Source organism: Ylistrum balloti, unplaced genomic scaffold (assembly GCF_031769215.1).
Source record: "Ylistrum balloti isolate Yb309-2 unplaced genomic scaffold, AGI_CSIRO_Ybal_v1 Utg369830, whole genome shotgun sequence".
In the NCBI taxonomy this organism is placed as follows: Eukaryota; Metazoa; Mollusca; class Bivalvia; order Pectinida; family Pectinidae; genus Ylistrum; species Ylistrum balloti.
The window spans coordinates 1,592,537-1,609,939 of record NW_026781993.1 but is presented as its reverse complement, the minus strand read 5'-3'; the positions used below and the strand labels follow the sequence as shown (position 1 = coordinate 1,609,939).

Below are 17,403 nucleotides of genomic sequence, written 5' to 3'. Positions count from 1 at the left end.
CACGTTTACATATGTGTTTTTCGTCTTATATGTGTTCTTTGGGTATATCATAGAGTAATATTCGGTGTTTTGGTATGTTTGTTGGTTAATTCGTTCCGCCTATCTTTATATCCGACAGTTGACCACGCAGTTGGAGACGCATGCTATGGGCGATGTCTATAAGACATAAATATGTGATTGATGTTTAACTGGTATGATAATATACATATAAAAATAACGAAATTTATTGAATTTCGGTTCTAATGTACCTTTCATTTTGACAATATCTAATGGAATGATAATTAAATCTTCCTTAAATCATGGAAGTGTTTTATACATCTCTGTTAAAACGTCACTGCTTTAATGTAAACAAATGAACGTCGGTAGTTACAAATCATACTTTTGTCAATGGTATTTAATTGCCGACGATCCAGGGCTTTCTTTCGTGTCTCGATAATCTACCGCGTGATTGAAGAGACTAAAATATGTCTGTTGGTCCTAATGAGATAGTCTTCTTGGAATCTTTTCGTCTTTCTTATTTCTACCTTCCTCTGTCTCATTGTTCACTATATGCCCTTCATGAATCATGCTGCTCGTATGGCATGGTGCCGAATATTCACCTTCCTGTTCGACCCAATCACATAAAAGAACTAAGTCCATTTAACCACTGAACGTTTCATTGCTTTTGATATACATAATCAGGTTATAAACTTCAGTAACTTGATATTTCTTTTGTCCGGGACTGTGAATGTAAGACCTGACTTATCGTCTCCTGACGGTTTTTGTCGCATTGTAGGTCCACGGCCGAAGTTATTCGTTGAATCGGGTGTCGGTGACGAAGGATAGAGTGATGGAAAGATGAGAAGGATTTTGGTGTATTTCATCATTTTTTGAAGGTATAAGGCCAGTTCTCAATTTCGTCATGTGTTATATATATATATGTGTGTGTGTGGACTTTGTTACATGAAGTGTGAGCGTAATATAAAGAAATATTGAACATACGCAGCCGGTTTTCCCCGTCGAGTGTGTGCGGATGAATCATAGTAACAGCAGATCGTACAAAGGCCTGCTTATTCATGCGGACAAACCGATTCTCCTGCAATTTAATGTAACATTTCATGCATGAACCGGAACGGTCACGCAAATAATGATGAAGAAATCGATTGGCTTACTCGTGACTCCACAGTAAACCGAAATAAGACCGTATTAGAGTAAGCCCACAGGCTGGGGTTCGTTACAGAATACCTATCTGTTCAGGGACGTGTGATGTAGAGGTATAAGAAACTAGGACAAATGATGACTTCTCGTTGATCAACTTTTGTTTTTAAAAAATGATTTTCTCTGTATTTCAGGCAGAAAGTGGTATAGAATCTAGCGTGACATTTCACTTGTTAAAGGCATAAACATACATTTTGTTTAGCAAGTATAAAAAAATAATGACAAAAGTCATTTGTTACAAAAGTTGGCATTATCATCTTGAAAATTATCAAGCTTTCTGCAACTGTTTTTGAAAAGTATTAGAATTAAGATGTTTGACTAGTAGCTTCCTTGGATGAAACCTGCCAAAGTTTGCGAAAAGAATTACCTTGACCCTAAGGTAACAGAGGTTTAATTTGTTACATTACTCAAACTTTTTTATTTTCCAAGACATGTAGAATTACTTTATTTAGCTGGTGATTTAACATGATGAAGTTTGATTAGTTTGGAAATAAATATTACCTTTTACCATTATTAAGTGTGGCAGTGTTTAATTTAAAAAAATAACCATATTTAAGGCCACCTAGGTCAAACTTAAGTGTGGCAGTGTTTAATTAGGTGACTTATTCAGACATATCAGTGGCTACATCTACGATCTATCATCAATTGTAATAAGTGGTCCACAAAAGGATCTAAGAGTTGTAGACAAATAATATTTACCTGTCAGTGTAAGCATACTAGCTCCAACTTTTGTTTAAGTAGATGTGATTTAAACCTATTATGAATGTCAGTGATATGTGATATGATTTAAATTGTGAAAAAAAATGAATACCTAAATGTGCTATGAATATTTATAACATTTATATAAGGGGCTCATGAAAAAGGCCTATTATTGGAAATTTTATTGATGTATGCATTCATGCTTAACAAATTAAACTGCCTCATATCTTATAAATGTCACTCTGCAGACAGTCAGACTAACAGATTTTGTAGTTAACATTATACCTTTACTTTGTAGGTTATGCTGAAGCGTTCCATTGAAGGTGTCCACAGAAGTCTATCATTGAATCATTAGGATGAAGTTTATCCATTATTCTAGTTTTCTTCATCTTTTTGTGTTATGCCTCCTCTTCACAATTCTGGCCATATTCATTGTGATGACTGGAACTTTTGGACCAGGTATATGGCAGAATTTTGACCCATATGCATCATATGGAAAATGGCCAACCATAATAATGTACATCATGAGAGTTCTGACATTAGTACCACTGCCTCTGTCTATATGTAACTTTCTCGGAATAGTTATGTTCAACACATTCCCAGAAAAACCGAAAGTGAAATCATCCACACTTTTTGGACCATTTCTGTGCTTTAGAGTTGTTACACGTGGCACTTTTCCTGAACTTGTCAGGAAGAATGTGAGCCGTAATATAGCCATATGTTCAGAGCTTGGCCTTGACAACTTCATCTTTGAAGTAGTGACTGACACTGCGATTAGCCTTGCTAAATCATCTCGTACTCGTGAAATAGTTGTACCTGTGCAGTATCAATCCTTGAAAGGATGTTTGTACAAAGCCCGTGCTCTCCAGTATTGCCTTGAGGACAATGTCAATGTTTTATCAGACAATGACTGGATCATTCATTTAGATGAGGAAACACTTCTGACAGAGGCATGTGTTATAGGAATTATCAATTTCATAAATGAGGGACAATACAGTTTTGGTCAGGGTGTTATCACCTATGCCAATGAAGAGATTGTTTGTTGGATAACAACTATTGCCGATTTAATCCGTGTTGGTGTTGACTATGGAATCCTCCGATATACTCTTAAATATTTACACAAACCCTTATTTAGCTGGAAAGGAAGTTATGTGGTAGCAAATGTTGGTGCAGAAAGAAAGATAACCTTTGATTTTGGATCTGAAGGCAGCATCGCTGAGGACTGTTTCTTTGCATTGAGTGCATGGGCAGAGGGATACAAGTTTGGATTCATTGAGGGTGAAATGTGGGAAAAAAGTACATTTTCTTGCATGGATTTCATTCGTCAGCGGAAGCGTTGGGTACAAGGCATCATAATGGTTCTTCTTAGTGGTCAGATTCCCACCAGGAAAAAGTTTGGTATCTCTGTTATGGTTCTCAGTTGGCTGGTGATGCCAGTCACTGTGCCAAACCTTGTCCTTGTGCCATTGTGCCCCCTGCCCATGCCCAACATCATTAACTTCCTGTGTGGCTTTATGGGTGGAGTTATGATGTTCCTTTTTATATTTGGAGCAGTAAAATCCTTTAATTATCGCAGGACTGGACTGGCAAAGTTTCTCTTCCTGTGTATCTGTCCCATTTTACTGATGCCTGTTTGTGTTGTGATGGAAACATGTGGAGTGACATGGGCTCTGATTTCACAGAAACAAGGCGGATTCCACATTGTCAAAAAGGAGACGACCCCTTCTCGTATGGAAGTGTAACTAAATGTCATACTTACTGTTACCACCAACCACATGTTGTTCTATCCTGTGTAGCTGTGACAGAATCTCATATTGTACGTGTGGTTTGCCAAGCTATGACTTTGCAGCATTTTATAATGTCATATGTTTCAGTGGCCATATCTATATAAATATATGTATCACATCCTTATGTTCATTCCTGTTTTTGAACAGCGTTCATTATTTCTGTAAACATGTATTGGAGAATTTGAAATTTCCCTGCTTCTATCACATCAGATATTTCCTGTTTGTGGAAGCCAACAATTTCTTGAATTTAAAATCATCTTGAAGCAGTAGCTACATGAACAATTACATTGCAGCATGTTGTTGATTAGCAGGGTTTTTAATTCAGTATAGTGCCCTAATTTTTGTGTGATGTAGGAGGGTTTTAATTCCTTATATTGCCCAGATTTTAGTGAGCACTTATATAGCAGGGTTTTAATTCCTTATATTGCCCAGATTTTAGTGAGCATGTGTATAGCAGGGTTTTAGTTCAGTATATTGCCCAGATTTTAGTGAACACGTATATAGCAGGGTTTTAGTTCAGTATATTGCCCAGATTTTAGTGAACACGTATATAGCAGGGTTTTATTTCAGTATATTGCCCAGATTTTAGTGAGCACGTATATAGCAGGGTTTTATTTCAGTATATTGTCCTGATTTTTCTGAGTACTAATATTACAGGGTTTTAATTCAGTACATTGCCCAGATTTTTATGAGTACTGATGATGAATTCAGTATATTGCCCATGGTTAGATTTTTTATATAGCATGATATAGTGGTGTTAACTCTGGTGTACTTGCCAGATTTTTAGGTCAGAATGACCTGTTGCCTTTGTGTTTTGTCTGTTGTGGGCTGTCTGGGTGTAAACTTTCCATTCAAATGACTTATTCTCAATAACCAGAAGGCTCAGTGTACCGATAGTGGGCCTGTAACATTAAAGGAATGAAGGGCTACTAAATCTGTTAATATAAATGACCTGGACCTACTTTCAAGGTCACAGGAGTAAAATGTGTTGAAATATTTTTAACATCTTCTCAATTTTCAAAAGGTCCTGATATTGGTCCTGTAGAGTGCTGGGATGAAGGGCTACCAAGTTTATTCACCATGACTTACTGTCAAGGTCACAGGGGTCAAATGTGTTGAAATGCATAAGCAACTTCTTTCTCAATAACCAAAAGACCTAGGGTCTTGATATTGGGCCTGTAACATGCTGTTTTAGCATGCAATATTTTTAGATTAAAGGCATACGTCTAGTGCATGTATAAAGAATATGATTTCAAGTTTGCAGAAAATGTCTTTATGAAGTAACCAATGCCCTCTATGTAAGCTATATTGTAGTTGAGCAGTTTATTTTAGACCTATGTGGCCTTTTTCATATATAAGTCTTTAGAGTCCGATGACCCTTAAGGCTTATGGGCCTGTTGTTGTGAGTACTGATAGAGCAGTGTATTGTCCAGATTTGAGTGAATACTGATATAGCTGGATGTTAATACATTATATTGTCTAGTTTTTTTAGTACTGATATAGCAGGATGTTAACCACATTATGTTGCCCAATTTTTAGTCAGTACTGATATAGCAGGATGTTAACCACATCATGTTGCCCAATTTTTAGTTAGTACTGATATAGCAGGATGTTGGCTCATTATGCTGCCCAGTTTTGTGAATACTGAGTGTTAACTCATTATATAGAGAATATATGGTCAGTGTCAATAAATATAAGTTTTATTTTGGCGAGGGTGAAGAAAGACACAAATAGCGAGCCTTTTTGTCACGAGCCAAAATGCAGATTATATTTTTAGACGTTAACCATGTTTTCTATTTATCCTGCAACACTGATTGAAAATCAGACCATCAAAAATTCAACAATTTCCTTGTTCAACCTTTGTTTACCTGATGTTAACATCACACTGAATTTTGCCTGATGATGTACACCAAAATAATTTCTCTGCTCAGATATAACAGTGATTTTATGAACTTGTTTATTGCAACATATAAAACTGTTAATTTCAAAAGTTATTATATTGTTAAATGTAATATTTAAGTGAATTCAGAAATGACAGCACTAGTTGCAGGATAAATAGTGTTATGCTTAAACCTTTGGTATTCTTTGTCATACATTTTACTTCAGTGTCCCTTGTTGTTCTTCATTTGATACTATTTTGTTAATTCATGGGGTATTGGGTATGGTGAAGTAAGTGAAAGTTTTATCCATGGAAATAATGATGTGCTAAAGAAAGAACTGTAATCAAAAGCTTTGTGGTGTCATGATATATTTAATGGGTAGACTTGACAGTGATATGAAGGACCAGCTCATAAACAACTGATTTGTTATTTCACGATTTCATTGACACCTTACTTTTACAGTAAAAAGACACACAAGTGAATAGCACCTTTCAAAATGAATTCAGAGTTAGATACAGAGTCAAATAATGACTAAACAATAAATAAATAATAAAGTACATCATACAGCTGTTCATACTTCATAACACATATAATGTATGCTGAATTTTTTTGTCTCTTCACTGAAGAATTATGGGAATACAACAGTGTCTACCTATGTGATGTGTAGGGAAAGCATACACATTTAAAAGATTTTTAACAATTTCTCGATAATCAAATAGACCAGGGTGCTGATATTTTGCCTGTAACATGATAGGATGAGGGGCTACCAAGTTTGTTAATATGAATTACTTTGAGTTGCTTTCAAGGTCACAGGGGTAAATTATGTTTAAAGCTTTAAAAGACATCTCAATAACCAAAAGTTCTATGAAGTCCCTTTGGGTGTCTAGAAAATGATAAGATGAACAAATCAAAATACATCAGTATTGTGTATCTCCAATAGCTATTTAGTAATATATATTTTCCTGTATGGTGTATTTTGACCAATTCTGCTCGCAAATTAGGAATGGAGGGAGATAATATCAAAAATTAAAATCTCAAATAAGCCATAAGTTTTCTTAAATAAAGTTGGAATTGAAAATGAATTGAGTAGTTTGTGCTTCTGTGAATTTAGATAACTGAAAAGTAGAGTGATACTACCTATATATATAGTCTTATATTATGACGTCATGGTAACTGCTGATGTAACCAATATTATGACGTTATCAATTGCTAATGGTGACATCACCAATGCACTGTGATGTCACAGTGAAGGCTAGAAATCCCACGAAAACTTCAGGTTAGCATCTGACACATATCTTGAAAGTAATCAACAGTGATATGACATTAGATATTCTTGAATGTCATGTAAATGACATCACATTAACACCTGTGCTTACTGCCCTTCAACTTTGATTAAACTCTATGAGATTCCAATATTGTTTGAAAATACTATTGTTTACAGCTGTAACTAGAGAAATGTTATCTATTGACAATATTGACATGATTGAAAGCTCAGTCTATGAGAAATACAACACATTTATTTACCCAAAATTAAAAAATTAACACTTTCCTTCATAGTTACCATGAGTATCACATATTAAACTATAAGAATTGCCCTGAAATCCAGTCTAAATATATTTTGAGATTGTTCTGACCTATTTCATACCTGCTGCTTACTGTAGAACAGTTTTCCAAATGATACCAATCCTTTGAAAACAGCTGAAATTATCGCCCACAAGAATACCAGGTACCCAAATTACCTCCCTTAATGCACCCCGAGATGAAATTAGTTTCAGTGCTTTTTTTATCTATTTAAAGTAATTATGAATAGGATTAAACTTAATAAAGCATAGTAAAGCACATTTTACATTGATTCTACTTTTTAATGAGCTATAAGAAAGCAAGAAACAGTTACTTTGCATCTTCCCTGAAATTATTGGTCATGTTTGAGATATACAGGTATAGCAGTTTGGTTATGAAAAATACATCATTACATCTATGTATATTCATAAACTACATAACAATTACATTAATAGTAGAGAAATGAAAATTGTGTAAATAAAAATTTTCTTCTGATTTCTGACATGTGATTGCCATGGTTACCAACTCAAAAAATGCTAAATATGCAAAAATACTGCTAATTCCCACTACAACTTTTTAAAGAAGAAATTTACTTCTGAACACCTGTCCTAAAATCAACAACACTGTCATGGTAACAAACTACTTACATTTCAGCAAGTTCCAATAAGGAATGTCTTCACAACATGACCATGCGTAAACACTAGTTTTTGGTGTGTAGACTCAGTAAGATTTTCCACCTTTTAGCTAATGCTAATACTAAATGCTCAAGATGTTACAGTGTAAACTTCCTTTCATCTACTAGATACAGTCAGGCTTTGAAGGACAAAGGTAAGTGAAAAGATGTTTTCTCATAAACAGAAATCAGAAAAATAACATTTGCTGCATACAAGACACACACTTTTCTAAAAGGAAAAATATTATATATCAGAATGGGGATACAGCTGCTACTTTAGTTTTTCATATCAAATTCTAGAAGGGTTGCAATTTTATTAAGTAATAATTTTGAATATAAGATTATATGGGAAAATAAGGATAAAATGGGTTATTTTATTGCGCTAGACGTGTTGATAGGTGACAAAAAGGTAACATTAATAACATTGTATGGCCAAAATTTAGAATTAAGTTTTTATCAGCAAGTAGTAGATATTGTTTATGAATATGGTAATGAATACAATGTGGTGACTTTAATTTATTGCTTGATACTGAACTTGATTATGAACAGCAAATATAAACAATCCTAAAACTAGGGACAAAGTCACAGAACTAACAGATGATTTAAATTTAGTTGATATATAGAGAACAACATCCATACAGTAAATGATATACATGGAAAAGGAATAATGCTATTAGGCAAACTCCTTTTTTCTTGTGTCTGAGAATGTTTTGAGAAATATACATAACACAAGTATTGCACCAGGATATAGGTCAGATCACTCCATACCAACTATTTCAATAAAGTTTAATGAACTTAAGAGAGGGAGGGGGACCTTGGAAAATAAATAATTAACTTTTACATGATGAAGATAATTTGAAAGCAATAAATAAACTTATATTAGATATTAAAAAACAATATGCCCATTTCATTTACAATCCACATTCTATTCATACGATTGCAGATAAAGAAATTCAATTTCAGATTGATGATCAGCTTTTTTAGAGACCTTGCTATCGAAAATAAGAGGAAAGACAATTTCATTTTCAGCTCATAAGAAAAAAGAGGCACTCACCTGGTATATATAAATCAACCAAATATCATGCCTTTAGGCCTTTTAATTCATGACAAAATGTTGTTTAGGTGTTTTAATTTGCCTCCTGTGACCTTGCATTTTAGTCAAGGTCATTTCTTTTCACAAACTTTATTGATATTCATAATAGGAACATACCAGTCAAATAGCATTCCTGAAGGCCTTTCCTTTTAGTTCATGAGAAGTCGTGTAAAGGTTTTAACAAATTTGACCATTGTGATCTTGAAAACAGGTCAAGGTAATTTCTTTTCGCAAACTGCCAAGCATCATCAAAGGTACATACCTGCCAAGTAACATGCCTCTAGGCCTTTTAGTTCATGACAAGAAGTCGTTTAAATGTTTTTAAAAATTTGTTCCCTGTGACCTTGCATTTTAGTCAAGGTCATTTCTTTTCACAAACTTTGTCAGGTTTCATCCTGGGAACATACCAGCCAAATATCATGCCCCTTTTAATCCATGAGAAGTCGTTTAGAGGTTTGAATCAATTTGACCATTGTGATCTTGAAAATAGATCAAGGTCATTTCATTTTGCAAACTTTATCAAGCTTCATCAAAGAACATACCAGCCAAGTTTCATGCCTGTAGGCCTTTTTGTTCATGAGAAGAAGGCATTTAAATGTTTAAACAAATTTGACCCCTGTGACCTTGAATATTGGTTGGACGACATACGGAGGGCAAATGCCGTGCCTCGGCATAAGCTCACTTGGCCATTTGGGCCGAGTGAACTAAAAACAATGTGCTGGATGGGAAAACACTTTAATAGCATGTATAGCTGAGCTTGAAAATAATGTTAATATTAACACAATGGAATTACAAGCGAAAAAAGAAGAGTTAGAGAAAAGGGGACTATCTAAAGTTAAAGGTTATATTATGAGGTCAAAAGCAAAGTGGATTGAAGAGGGGGAAAAACCAACTAATTATTTTTTAAATCTGGAGAACAGAAATTTTATCTCAAAAATTATTCCAGTGAAATAAAAGAAGATGAGGATGTGATAAGAAAACAAGAAGACATTCTTAAAGAAATAAAATTATTTAATGAAAGACTATATTCTAGTGACTTTAATATTGAAAATGTAGACCATAACCTGATTTTATCCAGTTATAATGTTCCAAAAATTAGATAACGCAGGATCCTTATCTTCAGAAGGAAATATTACATACGCTCAAGTGTCACATACGTTAAAACATGTGAAAAATAATAAAAGCCCCGGACCAGACAGATTTACTGTAGAATTTTTAAAACGTTTTTGGAAACAGATGGATACAGCCTGAGAAAGTTATCAGTAACACAAAGACACAGAATTATTACATGCTTACCAAAAGGGGATAAGCCAAGGCAATTTTTTTTTTAATTGGAGACCTACCAGTTGTCTGGTTCTATTGCTCAAAGAATAAAATCAGTTTTAGACAAGTTAATAAATTCAGATCAGTCAGGTTTCATTTCTGGTAGATTTATAGGGGAAAACTCAAGATTAGTATATGATATTATGCATTATGGAGGAATATTATATTCCAGGTATGCTTTTGATTGTTGAAAAGGCATTCGATTCAGTAAGTTAATCTAGAATTCTTGGTGTCTGAGTAAGGTACCCCACAGGATAACAGGCTTGTTCAGTATCACCAAATGATATAACATGGTTATGTGATCACCCATCCAAGTGATATCACTGCTCGTACAGTAAACCATCCTTCAAATTATCCCCATAATGCTTCAGTGATTCCCTGAAATATGTCCTCAGCTTGACTGGTTAATTATATATTTTGGAGATTGAAACATTGTTTACAGTGACCGATGTTTTAAACACCACAGTATTCTCAACTTACCACAAAACTAGCTAAACAGATGACATGGCTGATCATGTGACAAATCCAAGCAACATTTCTAAGACTTATGAGGAATATATAAGTTTAAACAAACACATATTTCAATTTCATTCGTTTTTTAGAGTATGAAGAGTTTTCATATTGAAATATAATAATGTGTTCAGTATCTATCAGAGACCTATGAAAGGTCAAATCCTTTGAACTTGTATTATTTAAAAGGGCCAAAATGGGGCCAAGTAGTAACCTTATATACGAAATCATGACAAAGAAATTATAAATTTGTTGCTATCCATACGACATGAAAAGTTTTCTTTCCACAAATAAACATGAGACTTGAATGCTGTTTTCTTTGTTTGCCTCAGGTGACGTAAAAACAGATTTTATAAAAACAAGTGATACACAAATTAATTCCAACATTTTATCTCTAAAATTGATGATGAATTACAGTGAATTGATCAATGTAAAACATTTCATTTCGCAAAGTGAATCAAAGTTTCAATATATCTTAAACTGTACTATATTTAAACTACACCATACACTAATAAAATCTGGTGAAAGTGACATCAATATCTCAAGTTGTTGATGTCACACAAAATTGGATTTTTGCAACATTTGTTAAACTAATCATGTCCTATCATTTTTCAAAAAGGTACTGTTATATCAAGGGAAGGCATTGAGAAATTAAACTGTATTACAAAAATCTATACACCATATCAGGATAAGATTGATGTAAAATTTTCTGTAAAAATCATGGATTTCTTCAGAATTGAAAATTTTACTTTAAGATAAAGATAAACAGAAGATATCTCATAAAGGTACCAAATTACAAGCTAACTGAAATATGTTTGTTTTTACTGAAGATATTCTGTTTATTATATTTTAGTTTTTTGTAATGTTATATAAGGGTTTGATCAATCAGTTTTACAAAATGAAATATGTTCTCTGCTGTCATAGGTTGAATTTTTCAAAATGTTTATTTCAGTGGCAGGAAATGACAATAAACAGAGTTATTTTCATTGCAGTGAAATAAAATGCATGTATCAATCTGACGTCACTCTATGTTCACCTGGTGAGGTGCAATAAATGTTTTTCTAGTCATCTCTTTATCACACTTCTGTCTTAACTCCATACATCCTCTTCTGTTGTCCTATCAACAAGATATTGTAATTATTACCGATTCCTCACATCAAGTTACATCTGTGTGGAGAGCCTTTTCTTTGTTTTGTTGTAGCTGGTTACTTTAGCTGTGGCCCTTGTTTTTGTGATGAAACTGGTTTCTTTCTCTGTGGACTTTTTTTTGCTGGTGACAAATCTGTTCCTTTCTGTGGTGACGATTTCAATTTTCGTCCTTTTCCTCTGTTTGCCTTTCTTTCTTGACGTATTTTCTTCATTGTGAATGTGATACACTAGAAATCAGAACAAAATACCATATGAGATTTACTAATTACACATAGGGCCATACAGCTTACACACAGGATCAAAACTCTTATACAGAGGGCCATACAGCTTATACACAGGATCAAAACTCTTATACACAGGGCCATACAGCTTACACACAGGATCAAAACTCTTATACACAGGGCCATACAGCTTATACACAGGATCAAAATTCTTATACACAGGGCCATACAGCTAATACACAGGATCAAAACTCTTATACACAGGGCCATACAGCTTATACACAGGATCAAAACTCTTATACACAGGGCCATACAGCTTATACACAGGATCAAAACTCTTATACACAGGGCCATACAGCTTATACACAGGATCAAAACTCTTATACACAGGACTACAACCCTTATACACAGGATCAAAACTCTTATACACAGGGCCATACAGCTAATACACAGGGCCATACAGCTTATACACAGGATCAAAACTCTTATACACAGGGCCATACAGCTTATACACAGGATCAAAACTCTTATACACAGGGCCATACAGCTTATACACAGGATCAAAACTCTTATAAACAGGGCCATACAGCTTATACACAGGATCATAACACTTATACACAGGGCCATACAGCTTATACAGAGGATCATAACACTTATACACAGGGCTATACAGCTTATACACAGGATCAAAACTCTTATACACAGGGCCATACAGCTTATACACAGGATCAAAACTCTTATACACAGGGCCATACAGCTTATACACAGGATCATAACACTTATACACAGGGCCATACAGCTTATACACAGGATCATAACACTTATACACAGGGCCATACAGCTTATACACAGGGTCAAAACTCTTATACACAGGACCATAACCCTTATACACAGGACCATAACCCTTATACACAGGACCATAACCCTTACACACAGGACCATAACTCTTATACACAGGACCATAACCCTGATACACAGGATCATAACCCTTATACACAGGACCATAACATACACACTCCTATACACAGGATCAAAACTCTTATACACATGACCATACAGCATATACACAGGGCCATACAGTTTATACACAGGACCACAACCCTTATACACAGGATCCAAATTCTTTTACTTAGAACTATAACTCTTATACACAGGATCAAAACTTTTATACACAGGATCATAACCCTTATACACAGGATCAAAACTCTCATACACAGGGCCATACAGCTTATACACATGATCAAAACTCTTATACACATGACCATACAGCATATACACAGGGCCATAACCCTTATACACAGAACCATAACCCTTATACACAGGATCATAACCCTTATACACAGGACCATAACCCTTATACACAGGACCCTAACCCTTATACACAGGATCAAAACTCTTATACACAGGATCAAAACTCTCATACACAGGGCCATACAGCTTATACACAGGATCATAACCCTTATACACAGGACAATAACCCTTATACACAGGACCATAACCCTTATACACAGGACCATAACCCTTATATACAGGACCATAACCCTTATACACAGGACCATAACCCTTATACACATGACCATACAGCATATACACAGGGCCATACAGTTTATACACAGGACCACAACCCTTATACACAGGATCCAAATTCTTTTACTTAGAACTATAACTCTTATACACAGGATCAAAACTTTTATACACAGGATCATAACCCTTATACACAGGATAAAAACTCCTATACACAGGATCAAAACTCTCATACACAGGGCCATACAGCTTATACACATGATCAAAACTCTTATACACATGACCATACAGCATATACACAGGGCCATAACCCTTATACACAGAACCATAACCCTTATACACAGGATCATAACCCTTATACACAGGACCATAACCCTTATACACAGGACCCTAACCCTTATACACAGGATCAAAACTCTTATACACAGGATCAAAACTCTCATACACAGGGCCATACAGCTTATACACAGGATCATAACCCTTATACACAGGATCATAACCCTTATACACAGGACCATAACCCTTATACACAGGACCATAACCCTTATACACAGGACTTTAACTCTTATACACAGGGCCATACAGCTAATACACAGGATCATAACTCTTATACACAGGACCATAACCCTTATACACAGGATCAAAACTCCTATACACAGGATCAAAACTCTTATACACAGGATCAAAACTCTCATACACAGGGCCATACAGCTTATACACAGGATCAAAACTCTTATACACACGGCCATACAGCTCATACACAGGATCAAAACTCTCATATACAGGGCCATACAGCTTATACACAGGATCAAAACTCTTATACACATGATCAAAACTCTTATACAGATGACCATACAGCATATACACAGGGCCATACAGCTTATACACAGGACCACAACCCTTATACACAGGATCCAAATTCTTTTACACAGAACTATAACTCTTATACACAGGATCAAAACTTTTATACACAGGATCATAACCCTTATACACAGGTTCAAAACTCTCATACACAGGATAAAAACTCTTATACACAGGGCCATACAGTTTATACACAGGGCCAAACAGCTTATCCACTGGACCATAACTCTTATACACAGGACCATAACCCTTATACACAGGACCATAACCCTTATACACAGGACCATAACTCTTATACACAGAACCATAACCATTATACACAGGATCATAACCCTTATACATAGGACCATAACCCTTATACACAGGACCATAACCCTTATACACAGAACCATAACCATTATACACAGGATCATAACCCTTATACATAGGACCATAACCCTTATACACAGGACCCTAACCCTTATACACAGGATCAAAACTCTTATACACAGGATCAAAACTCTCATACACAGGGCCATACAGCTTATACACAGGATCATAACCCTTATACACAGGACCATAACCCTTATACACAGGACCATAACCCTTATACACAGGACCATAACTCTTATACACAGGACCATACAGCTAATACACAGGATCATAACCCTTATACACAGGACCATAACCCTTATACACAGGATCAAAACTCCTATACACAGGATCAAAACTCTTATACACAGGATCAAAACTCTCATACACAGGATCAAAACTCTCATACACAGGGCCATACAGCTTATACACAGGATCATAACCCTTATACACAGGACCATAACCCTTATACACAGGACCATAACCCTTATACACAGGACCATAACCCTTATACACTGGGCCATACAGCTTATACACAGGGCCATACAGCTTATACACTGGGCCATACAGCTTATACACTGGATCAAAACTATTATATACAGGATAAAAACTCTGATGAAAATGCCTACAAATACTCAAACCTTTGACCCCTGAGACCTTGAAGGTGGGTCAAAGTCATTCACTTGAATGAATTTGGTAGGCCCTCATCCCACCATGTTACAGACCAACTATCAGTAGGCCCTCATCCCACCATGTTACAGACCAACTATCAGTAGGCCCTCATCCCACCATGTTACAGACCAACTATCAGTAGGCCCTCATCCCACCATGTTACAGACCAACTATCAGACCTCTGAGTCTTTCAGTTATAGAGAAATTGTTTGAAGATTTAAACATATTTGGCTTGTTGACCTTGAAAGTCAGTCAAGGTCATTCATTTGAATGCACTTGGTAGCCCTTTATCCCAACATGTTACAGTCCCAATATCAAAATTTGGGCCTTCCAGTTATTGATAAGAAGTAAAAAATTGAAGATTGTTTATGAGGAACAATGCATGATGACAGACAAAAGGTGATCGCAATAGGTCCTTGAGACTGTATCTCATGTGACCTAAAAAGTCAAGTGTTGTGAATCATAACTACCTTTTCATCAAGAAAACCCAATAATTTCTGCATGGAGCATTTGATGCCAGCTTCTGTGATCTCCTTTTTCAGCCAATCCACTTCCAATGGCTGAAAAACCAGCACAAGTTTTCATAACAACATAGTTAGATTATGTTTTTAAGATCCTTGCATTTAAAATGAGTAACATGATGAGCTAATTCCAAACAAATGTAAGGCAAGACTCTTCAATAATGAAATAAATCCACTTGTTCTGATGAATCAATAGCATGAATCTTGCCATAGTAAAACCTAAACCTGGTCACCTGTATGATATGGGCCACAGGTTAGCATTTTTTCAGTTAGTTTGGCACTAAATGGAACTGCCTAAAGGTTTTACAGAAAAATGCCACCCTCTATCATGACCACTGCGATGGGAATTCTGATATGTTCCTGCACAGTAAATTATGGTGGCAAATGTTTCAGAAAGGTATCAGCCACTTTTGGATAGATATAAACAAACAAATACCAAGTCTAAACAGGAAAATAAACTTAAGAATTCTAAACTCTTGTTCACCTAGTATCTAGTGTTCATTACAAATACATTAACATTCAAATCATTATTTATCATAAATTGAAAAAGTAATTTGAATGTTTTTCAAAAAATGTTACCCATGTGACCTTGAATATTAGCCGATGTAGTTTCTTTTGTACACTTTGTTGGACTTTGTCCTATTAACCTACCAGTCAAATATGTTTCTAGGTCTACGTTATTTAGAAGAAATTGTTTAAAGGTTTTAACAAATATGACCCAGTGAGCTTGAACATGACTCAAAGTTATTTCTTTGGCAGTCTGGTTAATCAAAAGAGGTCATGAAAGGTTTATGACAAATTTGAATATGGGTCAAGGTCATCTCTTTTCGTGAATTTTGTCAGGTTTCATCTTAGCAACTTATCAGCCAAATAACATGCATCTTCAGCCTTTCAGTTAAAAAGAAGTCATTTCAAAGTTTAAAAAAATTTGACCTCTGTGAGCTTGAATATGATTGAAGGTCATTTCTTTTCACGATTTTTGTCCGGCTTAATCCTTGAAACATTCCAGTTAGGTATCATGCCTCCAGACTTCCTTGTTATTGTAATAGAATGATGCAGGGATAATAAGCAAAATGCTAATTTTGAATTTGATTTGACAGCCGCTAATCTCCATAGCAACCTCAAAAAAAGATATTGTAAAATTACTTAATAAATCCTATATTTGGCAATGTTCAAAATTTTACTTTTTTCAAGACCTTTTGCTTTGAAAGAAAATAGTTTGGGAATTGTTTTCATAATAAACAAGGGGCCCACAGGTCTTAACAGTCATCTGAATATAAAGACATAAACGTAAAAAGAAATTTGAAGACCCATTTGACCTAAGAGATCTTAAATATAGGTGAAGGTCAATTATTTGGATAAATTTGTAGTCCTTCATCCAC

General features: G+C 35.1%; 2 protein-coding genes across 2 annotated transcripts in view; one reads left to right on the top strand and one right to left on the bottom strand.

The window, feature by feature from the left end:
* Nucleotides 1-800: 800 nt before the first annotated feature.
* On the top strand, nucleotides 801-6,645 carry LOC132545149 (beta-1,4-mannosyltransferase egh-like). Its single transcript, XM_060208825.1, has 2 exons — nucleotides 801-875; nucleotides 2,195-6,645. The coding sequence occupies exon 2, from the start codon at nucleotides 2,253-2,255 to the stop codon at nucleotides 3,636-3,638; it is 1,386 nt and encodes a 461-aa protein (XP_060064808.1). The 5' UTR covers nucleotides 801-875; nucleotides 2,195-2,252; the 3' UTR covers nucleotides 3,639-6,645.
* A 4,861-nt stretch (nucleotides 6,646-11,506) lies between these two features.
* Nucleotides 11,507-17,403, bottom strand: part of LOC132545148 (structure-specific endonuclease subunit SLX4-like) — a 39,306-nt gene continuing 33,409 nt past the window's right edge. The window contains exons 20-21 of the mRNA XM_060208824.1: nucleotides 15,971-16,060; nucleotides 11,507-12,098 (exon numbers count right to left, since the gene is read on the bottom strand). Coding sequence (XP_060064807.1) covers nucleotides 11,928-12,098; nucleotides 15,971-16,060 — 261 coding nt within the window. The 3' untranslated portion in view covers nucleotides 11,507-11,927. The remainder of the gene's footprint in view (nucleotides 12,099-15,970; nucleotides 16,061-17,403) is intronic.

What these genes read in the sequence shown, in the direction of transcription:
- LOC132545149 (XM_060208825.1), top strand. Translation starts at nt 2,253, where the DNA reads ATGAAGTTTATCCATTATTCTAGTTTTCTTCATCTTTTTGTGTTATGC.